Here is a 10,501-nt window from a genome sequence, read left to right as displayed (position 1 = left end):
TGTCTCATCACTTTGATTGTACTTTAGGCTATACGTGTATGGTTGATTCTAAATGGAACATAATCATTTGATCAGGTTATTAACCCCAAGCTGCGTAATGATGGGTATGGAAGTCCAGCTGATATATGGAGCCTTGGGTGTACTGTGCTCGAAATGTGTACTGGTCAGACCCCTTACTCTGATATAGAACCTGTAAGTCTTCCAATTTTTCAAACTTCCTTTGGATAAAATAGGAAAATTCCAATAAAACAACAAATTGTTTAGTTAATTTTAAAATATATTCGAACTTTTTGGGTTTCTATACAAAATACACAAACACAGCATTTAGCTAATTTAGTAAGATGCTAACATAATTGGAAACATTCTTATTTTTTTATTAACAACAAAATATATAGGACTAACGACATTTGAACGGTCTTTTTTTATGTTAGAATGGGATTTTATGAGTTAAAGTCGGAATTTGTGCAAACGCGCAGGTTAGAGCCCTGTTTCGCATCGGAAGGGGTACGCTTCCGGACATACCTGATACTTTATCACTAGACGCTCGGGATTTCATACTAAAGTGTCTCAAAGTGAGCCCCGCTGAACGGCCAACTGCAGCCGAGCTGCTAAACCATCCATTTGTGATAAGACCCTTATCCAGAGGTTCAGCAGCTCCACATCTCCGTAGAGGCTGATTTGAGTAAATATTACCTCTATAGGTGAAGCTTTTTAGTTTCGTCTTTTAATGAGAATATATTAGAATCAAAAGCTGTATATATTCCAACATGGTTTTCCTATTGTCTGAGCGCAGGCGTAATCAGAAGATTTGTGAGAGATGAGATGAGACTCCATAGAAATTATTGAGGAGAGTAGAGATATGATTCTTCTGCACACTTAGGGTTTGGGTTGCGCAGGCAAGAGCTAAGTTCCCTGGGACATAAAATAATATATGGCTCATTTCATTTGTTTGTTATTCGTTGTTGTTTATCTGTGTGTTGGGATTAATATTGAAACTGAAGAGACTTATTTTTACTGGAACTATTATATCAGATAAATGTCTACCTTGGCGTTTCTGGTGCATAGTTTTTTTTTTTGGTTCAACGTGCATAGATTTGTTTAGTTTTGTTAAATTATAGTTTTTTTTTTTGAACAAATGTTAAATTATAGTATAATGTATTATATAATCATAGTTGGTTCTTCCTTATGTTATCTTCAGTGTGTACTACTAACCTAAGGAAAAAAATTTAATGACTCTGAAGAGGGACTGTAATACAACATTAATTAGGTATATTAAACGTTCAAATAGATAGATTTTTCCCTTTAATCTTTAACAAGTCTCCCACAAAATAATTCAAAATCTGAAGCAAGTTTTAAAAATTCAATATACAATTGTTATTACTGAACTACGTTAAGTTATGTAAAGCAAAATTTAATTCTTGTTTCACAAGTCGTCGTCGTCGTCAACTTCCTTTTGTTTGCTTCTTCCTTACTTTTAATAGTCGTCGTCGTCAACTACGAATTGCTTGGAAATTTCCACTTCTATTTTTATTCTCCCTCTCTCTCATTGACGTAAAACAGCAAACCACAACTTGAAGAGGTAAGGTATATCTGGTTTATGATCTGCCTGCATCATATTTCAGTACCATTGTAGCATTATCTCATTGCCACATCTTTCATTTTTTTATAGGAGATTGCACAACTTAGTCATCATCATATCATGTCTTCTTCTAGCTAGTTGCTATGTTGAGTCCGAGTAACATATTTGTTCCTTGATAATAACGCCTTCTATGGAGTTCCCGGATCGCATCAGTTTCCGGGAAATGGAATCTCGGGATCGTGAAACCTCGCTGATTTTTGCCGCTGGAGAATCTATCAGCACTTCTTGGCAAAAGGGTCAACTTCTGGGACGAGGATCATTTGGCTCTGTGTATGAAGCCGTTTCAGCGTAAGTCCTAATGAGTTTCTTGAACTTGAAATCAGATTCGTAGTTTTTCTTGTGCCTTTGGCCTTTGGCTTTTTGATGGATGTTTATATTAAATGTAGAGATGGGGACTTCTTTGCTGTCAAGGAAGTTTCACTTTTTGATTTAGGAAGTAATGAACAAGAATGCATTCATCATGAACTTGAAGCGGTGAGATATGTTTGGTTTATGATCTGCTCCAGCAACCATTAGTAGTGTGTCTTAATTTTTTCCATGTTTTTCATTTTCTGTAGGATATTGCACTACTTAGTCAGTCTTCTTCTAGTTCCTCCGTTGATTCCAACTCGACTTCTTCCTTTCTGACGCCCTCTCAAATGGATTTGAGTCAAGCAGGTCATAGTGGTGGTGTTGCGAATTGGGAAAATACTAAATCGACACGTTCCGAGTCTATTGATATTAGAAAGTTTAGCAATGTTCTAGTCACGTCTTGGCTTAAGGGTGAGCCTCTGGGACAAGAATCATTTTGCTCTGTGTATGAACACCTTGAGCAGGTGAGACATGCCTGGTTTATGTACGTCACTACTACCATCGTAGTACGGTCTCATTACCACATTTTTTTTCATTTTTCCATAGGAAATTGCACTACTTAATCAGCTTCAGCATAAGAATATTGTGCGATATCGTGGCACAGCCAAGGTGTGATCCTGCAGTTCTAGCTTTGCAGCTGCCTAAGCATTGTTTTTTGCAAAATCAATATAGCTCTAAAATATAACATTTCGTTGTTTGCAGGACGGGTCGAAGTTTTACATCTTTCTTGAGCTTGTAACCAAATGGTCTCTTCTAAACCTTTACCAACGTTACCCGCTTCTGGACTCTGTAGTCTCCAATTACACCAGACAGATTCTTGATGGTTTGATATCTCTCCACGATAAAGGTTTTATTCACAGGTTAGACTCTCTTGTCATAACCATTCATGTAAATCCTAGGTTGCTTACTTTTCTCATCTTATGCGTCAAAGGGACATCAACTGTGCAAATATACTGGTGGACGCTAATGGCGACGTCAAACTTGCAGATATCGGATTGGCAAAGGTTCTTTACTACTAATACATGTTTTTTAGTTTTTTGCTCTTAAGTAATAACCTGGCACATCGCTTTTTCTTCTGACTTGGTACTTGTGTCATTTTGTTATTTAGGAGTCAAAGTTAAACGACATTAAGTCCTGCAAGGGAACTTCAGTTTGGATGGCTCCGGAGGTAATTGTTTTGGGATCCTTCCCACTGTTTTTGATTGTGTGAATACAGTGAAAGACAAATATATCATTCAGGAATAGCAATGTTGGATGCTGTACTGCTGCATTGTTGGATGCTATACTGTTGTTTCCTTCAGAGTATTTGATTAATATTCCTTTTTTCTGTTTATAGTGTTTATAACTGTTAGTATGTTTGTGTAATGACAGATATATTTGGATTCTTTCCATTTTGATTGTACTTTGTACGGTTGTTTCTAAATGGAACAACATTATTATTTAATCAGGTTATTAACACCAAGCCTAATGATGGGTATGGAAGTCCAGCTGATATATGGAGCCTTGGATGCACTGTGTTGGAAATGTTGACTGGTCAGATCCTTTACTCCGATCTAGAACCCGTAAGACCATCATTACTGGTTAAAGTCATAAACGTTACTCAAATAAAATAAAAAAATAATATTTTAATTGAAACAAGTAGAAACCAATAACAAGTCGCCATGTGTAAGAATAGTGTAGTAATCGTTTCTTCCGGGACTAACTTGAGGAAAGCTTCTCTCCTCTCTCTTGTCTTTTTAATATATTTTATTATTTATTCATTAAACTTTTGATAAAGCAACGATATGAGTAACCATTGGTAATGATGCTCTTAAGTTTTCAAGATTCATAAACTTTCTTTATATAACTTGCGGGAATTTCCATACAAAAATCAATAACTTTTTAGCTATTTGTGAAATACACACGAACCCTTGGCTCAGTTTAATGATTAGTCTCAACACAGTGATTTCGTTTTTCACCTTGGCACCTTCATTAACAGAATTTGTGCAAACGTGCAGCTTGCAGCCCTGTTTAAGATCGCAAGGGGTACGCTTCCGGAATTACCTGATACTCTATCCCAAGACACTCTTGATTTCATACTTAAATGTCTCAAAGTGAACCCGGATGAGCGACCAACTGCAGCTGAACTGCTGAACCATCCATTTGTGAGAAGGCCCTTACCATCATTGGGCTCAGGAGGAACATTAATGTCCTAATGTAAAAAAATAGGTAATAGAAATAGTTGGTTCTTAATATAGCTCCTGCTTGTTGTATTTTTTGTCTCATCTTATACAGCTCCACTTCATTCAAAAGTATGGTAAAAACATTTATTTTTGATTCTGGTCAAAGACACTTTCATTGAAGTCTCTGTATCATTCAACTTGTTTCTTACAATAATTCTCCTTTCAAAAGTTATTGCAATTGATGATTTGATGGATTTATAAAAATTATTCGAAAGAATTTTGACTCCTTAGTATATAATATAGACCATCTCTCCAAAGTTCCGTCACTTTGAAAACGATGGCTATGTTCTTTTAAGAGTCATGCTACTGGTTTTAAAATGTTTACATTTATTGATTACGAATATTTATAGTGTATAATAAGAAATTTTAAAAACATTCGATTCAAATTAAGATATTCCTCAAAATATCACATTTTCAAAAAAAAAAAATATCACATTTTCATTATTAGTTTTATGTTCCAAAAATAGAGAAATTCCACAAAATACCATACTCTAAGTTTTTTTTCTTCCAAAATACCACAAGACTAGGTAATAACCCGTGCTGTTGCACTGAGTGAAAATTTTGTTTGTGTTATTATATTTGTAAATATATTTATTTAGTATAACATTTAAACTTACATTGGTTTGAATTTATCAAGTTTATGAAAGTTTAAAATAGTAATCGCTTCACCATAAATTTTAGATTGACATGATGGCGGATCTGGATAGAATGTGAAGCGAATTAGTGATCGTTAGATTTTTATAAAAATCTTGAACTGTCAAATCAGATAAAAATCCCAAAAAAACTAAAACTACATGAACCGGATAATTTAAATAAAATTGTTAACTCGGTCAAACCCGTCCGCTAAGCAATCCCACAACATGTTTAAATATTTTGAGCCACAAAATATCTTTGCATCCGTCCCGCTTGAATTTGTGAGATCCGCGTGGGTTACAAATGCATTTCATTTATTCATTTTTTTTCTAATATGTAAAATATATTTAAAGCTTAAACTTAATTAATATTAATAAAGTTATGTGATAAAGATTTTAAAAATAACACAGTTGTTTCTTTTTTCAAAAATACAATGACATATAGTTGTAAATAATAAATATAAATGAGGCTAAATAGCTAAATGTGTAAACAATGACAACAAGATTTCTCTTATAAAAAAGTACCCAAAGTTTCTCAAAATCTCTATTATGGTTTTCTTATAAAAAAAAAGTTATGTTATAACAGTTGATTTGATATGATTTTTACAAATTGTTGATTGAATAACAGGGATTGTGAGTGATTTTGAATGATTTTTAACAAATGTCACATTGAATAACATTAGATTTGAGAAGTGATTTAAAAATCCCAAGTTGAATAACAGGTGATTTTAAAAAAAATCACAAATCCTCCAAAATCCTAGTTTGAATACACCCCCCTTAATCTCCATATATAAATAGTTTAGCATATTAGCTCAAATATTTTATATATTACAACAAAATCCAGATGAAAGAAATTGTTTACTACCCAAAATTAACTAAGCATTGAGCTCACTCGAAGTTTACTGACCTTTGGCTCGATGTGTCACTAATGAAACTACTTAGCAATGAAAATTAGAATTCTAACTAACTTTTTTTTCCAGTAAAATGGAATTCTCATCAACAGTTAAGAAATCAGCTTGGAATAAGCTATGAAGAATTCCATTTTAAAATGCTAAAAATTGGCGATTAGATCATGAAGGCAATCTGGTAGCTTCATTTGGTTATACTACTCAATGTGCTATCTATCCAACTTATGTTCAGATCCAGCCAAATAGTTATTTTACATAGAAGAATCTGAAAATTTTGGTTTATCATACTTTTTAAAGAAGACCAGTTTATAAGTTTTCCAATGCAAATTTGAACATGTTAGATATATCTATTTTTAGGGTTAGGAGGTATGAGAAATTATTTGAGAGATGTATTTCAGTTTTAAAGAAAGAGAAGGAAGGAACCTACAAGTACCAGCACAGGCGTTATATAATCAAGATGAGTGATAAAGATAATGTATTTGATTCTCTCTCGCTTACCGCACTATTCATATTTATGCATCTGTGGTGGAAGTGTTTATGTGAAGAGTTTGGTTTGGTAATCTTGATTAAGACCTTATTTAATTATGCATTTTGATTTGGGTTATAAGCTAATAATGTTTGAAATCGGCAATATGCTTGGACAACTAAGTTACTATTTTTTTTTCTACTTTCTTTTGTCAGAAAAGTTGTGATATCAGTTTTGAATTCTAAAGAGAGTCAAGATCTTTGCCAAAATTTGATCTTAATTCCTAACTTTAAAAAATGATGAATATGAATGTATCACTAGGTAATTTTGTTTTATTTGTCTATACTATATTGGTCTCAAATCTCTTAATTTTCATAAGTTTAGCAGATTAATTATATATCAGCCTCAAATATCTCACAACTAAGAGATTTATTGCTATCAATAATCAAGTATGTTATATCAATCCACAATAATCAAGTAGAATCCAATATCAATCATATATGAATGAACAATATGTGTACTGTCTGATTATGTTGCATTTTTTCCGAACTGCAAAGTAACACATCTATTATGACTTAGTAAAGATCATTGTATAATCTAACACTCATAATTCAATTATGTATGATTATGAATGTTAGATTATGAGTGTAATTCTGTTAGCAAAAAGTCTCTTCTTGTGGCCGATTTAGATTTAGGGTTTGTAAGAAGTCGACAATTTATTTTTGTAATCCTTTTGAATTGTATGTTTTCCTGACAATGAATGTATTTTTTTTTTCTCAAAATACTAACATAGTCTTGGCTTCATCTACTTTTTTTTTTTCTGAGTCTTCAATTTGAGTTTGAAAAACCTGCTATATTAAGAGTTTTTATACAATAGACATTGAATGTTAAAATGTCCATTATTAATGCAGACAAGTAAACTAATTAAGGAACTGAATCTTGGTTATGTGAAATCATCGGTTCAATTTTACGAATGGGTGTTATGGAGGAAGAGCTTTTCGAAAGAGAAGTAATTATGCGATAAATTCGAAAGGTGGAGTGCAAGAGAAGAAGAGGATTGGATAAGCAAGTTACCTGACACTTATGTCAGATGCTCTTGTTGCAGCTTCGGACATAAGATATTGTTAAAACTAGTTTTTGTCCAAGAGGTGTAAAAACTATGGTTTTGATTCTTTGGTTTAATTTACCACAGTTTTGCAACTTGAAAATAGACCTGCTACCACAGTTTTGCGATTTGTTCTGTTTGCATGACCACAGTTTTGCAAGTGTTGGTTAAGTGAGTCTATCCTACAAGTGTTAGTAATTTATTATAGTGTGCTTGCGTTTATAGAGTGTGTTTTTGATTTGGGCAAAAATTCTCATTGTTTGTTAGTGTTTTATTTTGCAGGCATGGAGAGTTTTGATCACAAAGCCTGTGTGCCTTAAATTGTGCTATGACGCTCTCTCTTACGATATAACTCATTATAACAAAGACATGCACATTTGTAGAACCTTAACCTTTTTATTTAAAACATATTGAAGATTTTCTTATATATTCTTCCATCAAAACTTGTCACACGGGCAACCAAAACATTTTAAAGAGAACAATTTAAAGGTCTGACTTTTGTTAGAAGGCATCAACCAAATGAAGAAAACAAAAAGGTACTACTACATAAGCATGCTTTTCCCCCTAAGAACTGGCAAGAATATTCAGCATTATTAAATGACCTAGTTTTGCTTTACAATCTACAAATCCATTGAACTAATAAGATGAAAAGCAAACTCAAATAACCAAAACAGGAAGCAAATCTTTATACTTTGGATTAATAAACTTAAAAAAACTTTACATATCATAAGATCAAGATGCAAAAGTTGTATCTACAGATAGGCCGAGCGAAATCAAAATGGACAAAAACCAAACAAAAAAAAAAAAGAAATTTTGCTTCACAAAAAAAATCTCAATAAAAAATAAATGAGTCCAGAGATGTAGAGATGAAACAAATAAACAACCATAACGAAAGAACAACAACCTTCAACAGTACAATGTCTTGCTGCTTGTCTTTGTTTCCTCAGGTATCTTCCACCTGAGAATGGAACACAAAGCTTGGGAATGTAGTTGTGATATCCCTGCAAGCACACACAAAATAAGATCACGACCTTTACTACATATCATATAGAGAATGAGAAGAAAACAAAACCAAAGAAGCAAATTTAATTCAACTCTAGTTACATATATAGAAAGACTTTTGAAACTCACTTGAGATACTGAAGAGTCATGTTCTTCAGAAGGCTGGGATGTCTAAGAACAAGGCTTCTCCACTCTTCCTTATCAATCTTTCCATCATGTTTTGTGTCTGCTTCCTCAAATGTCTGAACAATCAAAACTCAGAAAATTACTTTCAAACTAGAAAAAAAAATTGGGCGAAGAGGAAAAAATAACTAGCTTACCTTGTCGATTATATCCTCTATGACAGTATCCTTCAAATTCATTCCAGATTCAGCAAGCGTAGCAACAACCATTTGTTTCACCTATTCAAATGAGTGACGTTAATGTCTCTGAGGATGGATAAAGTGCACTTTTTACAAGGTTATTTATGAAGAAGATATGGAAGCTTTACCTCTTGCCGTTCGATGAAGCCTTGCTGTTTAAGATCATAGAGCTGAAATGAAACTGCAAAAGCAATATATGTATACCATTAAAATATGAAACCAAAATAACGTGGATTTCATTACTCCAAGTTATTAAAGACACATACAGTGGATTTTGTCATCTATAGGAGCATTTGGGTGAAACACAGAGAGAGCACGAGCAAACTCCTCAAACCCGAGTATTCCATTGTGCTTTGTATCGAACAAATCGAACACCTACAAACCAAATCACATATCTCAACATTTCTCTTAAACTTGATCTTGGCAAAATGGGTTTAAGAGCATTTAGAAACATTACCCTATCAGCAAACAAGCTCTCTTTTTTATTTGTCTTAAACAAAGCCAACTGAAACTCCTCCTGATACAAATAAATTTAACAAGAGATGAGTAAGACCACTCAAGCTTTCAACTAATGAGCAAAACCAGACAAGCAGCTAGCTTTTACCTTGTTAATCAACCCATCATCAATCACGGCACTGCTGATTTTCTTAAAGAGCTCATAAAGAGCTTCTATTTCACTCACACTAACTGCACTCAAAACAAAAAAAAATCCAATCATCATAACTCACAATCAGAAAGTTTTATTTCATTCCTCTAATAGAGAATAAAAAGAAGAAGATGATAGGGCATCATACAAACAGTGTCTCTTGCAAGCAATTCAGGGTCTCCAAGACCACCAGATCCTTTGTACAAATCAAGATCAAAACACCCTAATACAGAGGTGCATAAATGCTTGATACCGTCTACGCACTGCGACATGATATATTGATCTTAAAAAGCAAAAAATCAAAACTCTCCATGCCTGCAAAACAAAAACTAACAAACAGTGAGAAATTTTTTAGTCTATAAAAGAAGCAAAAAAGCATATAAACACTTTCAAATGAATTACCTTTCAACCATTTCCTAATTAGTTTGAAAAAAAATGCGACAACTTTGCGATTTATCTGTTAAGATCAAAGATAAGGATCAGAGATCAAGAATCATAATGTAATCAATCCTATAATAGTTCAATAAAGGTAACACACATTGGCTAAGTCATTGTCATTGATTGAGAGATTACTTACTCAAACTCAATGTCCACATAATAATATCTTCTCGTTAGACAACAACAATATTGAAGATAAGATAACTAATTGCACACAATCTAAACACTAATCAAAGGGGTTAACCTAAATTTTCTCTTCCTTTAAACATCACAAAACAATTTATAATGAAAATCACGGAATTAAGACAATCGTGTATGATGTCGTGATTAGGGTAAAAATCGATTGGTGGTTTCTGAGAAACAAAAGACCCGATCTAGATCGATTTTGTATTGTATGAATGGATAGATTCAAAAACATCCCAGATTCAATACAGATAGAAGAATCTATGGTGTGTAAGAAGTTAAACTCAGAAGAAATTAAAAATCAGTAGATGAATTTTGATTTGCAGATATACAAAAGATTTATACCGGATTAACGTTGATTTGTTGGATTATTCTCAATCTGAAGTAGTAGTCGGCTCTGGTGTGGTGGTTGAAAGGCTTTGAAGCTTGTGCGAGAAAGGTGGAGACGATATTTTTTTCTTTTTTTCTGTAATAAGCAGCGGAGAGAGAGAGGGAGAGAGAGAGAGAGAGAGAGACTTGGAAACCAAAAGAAAAAAAAAAAAAAAAA

At 33.3% G+C, this 10,501-nt stretch overlaps 3 protein-coding genes across 8 annotated transcripts in view; 2 read left to right on the top strand and 1 right to left on the bottom strand.

The window, feature by feature from the left end:
* LOC104732658 (mitogen-activated protein kinase kinase kinase 1-like) overlaps positions 1-1,002 on the top strand; it is a 3,229-nt gene extending 2,227 nt beyond the window's left edge. For all 4 annotated transcript variants that reach the window (XM_010452250.2, XM_010452243.2, XM_010452238.2 and 1 more), the window contains 3 exons: positions 76-192; positions 477-701; positions 794-1,002. In XM_010452250.2, the coding sequence (XP_010450552.1) occupies positions 76-192; positions 477-677 (318 nt within the window). In that variant the 3' untranslated portion in view covers positions 678-701; positions 794-1,002. The remainder of the gene's footprint in view (positions 1-75; positions 193-476; positions 702-793) is intronic.
* LOC104732644 (mitogen-activated protein kinase kinase kinase 1) lies at positions 1,508-4,332 on the top strand. Of its 3 annotated transcripts, none has more exons than XM_010452215.1 (10): positions 1,508-1,579; positions 1,670-1,927; positions 2,026-2,113; positions 2,197-2,454; positions 2,537-2,599; positions 2,693-2,850; positions 2,922-2,994; positions 3,099-3,158; positions 3,439-3,552; positions 3,988-4,332. In XM_010452215.1, the coding sequence occupies exons 2-10, from the start codon at positions 1,770-1,772 to the stop codon at positions 4,183-4,185; spliced, it is 1,170 nt and encodes a 389-aa protein (XP_010450517.1). In that variant the 5' UTR covers positions 1,508-1,579; positions 1,670-1,769; the 3' UTR covers positions 4,186-4,332. The 3 variants fall into 3 exon arrangements, with proteins under 3 accessions (XP_010450517.1, XP_019092250.1, XP_010450524.1); XM_019236705.1 differs by having other exon boundaries at positions 3,439-3,523; positions 3,988-4,094; XM_010452222.2 differs by having other exon boundaries at positions 1,532-1,584.
* Positions 8,021-10,464, bottom strand: LOC104732636 (calcineurin B-like protein 2). The gene is made up of 10 exons (XM_010452204.2): positions 10,300-10,464; positions 9,736-9,790; positions 9,482-9,648; positions 9,292-9,374; positions 9,145-9,204; positions 8,954-9,062; positions 8,816-8,868; positions 8,646-8,726; positions 8,455-8,567; positions 8,021-8,324 (listed from the first exon to the last, which is right to left on the bottom strand). The coding sequence occupies exons 3-10, from the start codon at positions 9,603-9,605 to the stop codon at positions 8,267-8,269; spliced, it is 681 nt and encodes a 226-aa protein (XP_010450506.1). The 5' UTR covers positions 9,606-9,648; positions 9,736-9,790; positions 10,300-10,464; the 3' UTR covers positions 8,021-8,266.

The sequence above is a fragment of the Camelina sativa genome, chromosome 2, assembly GCF_000633955.1.
Source record: "Camelina sativa cultivar DH55 chromosome 2, Cs, whole genome shotgun sequence".
Classification (NCBI taxonomy): Eukaryota; Viridiplantae; Streptophyta; class Magnoliopsida; order Brassicales; family Brassicaceae; genus Camelina; species Camelina sativa.
Note: the sequence above shows the minus strand (reverse complement) of the source record. Positions and strands in the feature narration are given on the sequence as shown.

Coding starts and splice junctions, on each gene's coding strand:
- LOC104732636 (XM_010452204.2), bottom strand. CDS start 9,605: ATGTCGCAGTGCGTAGACGGTATCAAGCATTTATGCACCTCTGTATTA. Junction 9,375..9,481: donor GCTTGCAAGAGACACTGTTT/GTATGATGCCCT, acceptor TTTTGAGTGCAG/TTAGTGTGAGTGAAATAGAA. Junction 8,727..8,815: donor GCTTCATCGAACGGCAAGAG/GTAAAGCTTCCA, acceptor TCATTTGAATAG/GTGAAACAAATGGTTGTTGC.
- LOC104732644 (XM_010452215.1), top strand. CDS start 1,770: ATGGAGTTCCCGGATCGCATCAGTTTCCGGGAAATGGAATCTCGGGAT. Junction 1,928..2,025: donor GTGTATGAAGCCGTTTCAGC/GTAAGTCCTAAT, acceptor TATTAAATGTAG/AGATGGGGACTTCTTTGCTG. Junction 2,114..2,196: donor TTCATCATGAACTTGAAGCG/GTGAGATATGTT, acceptor CATTTTCTGTAG/GATATTGCACTACTTAGTCA.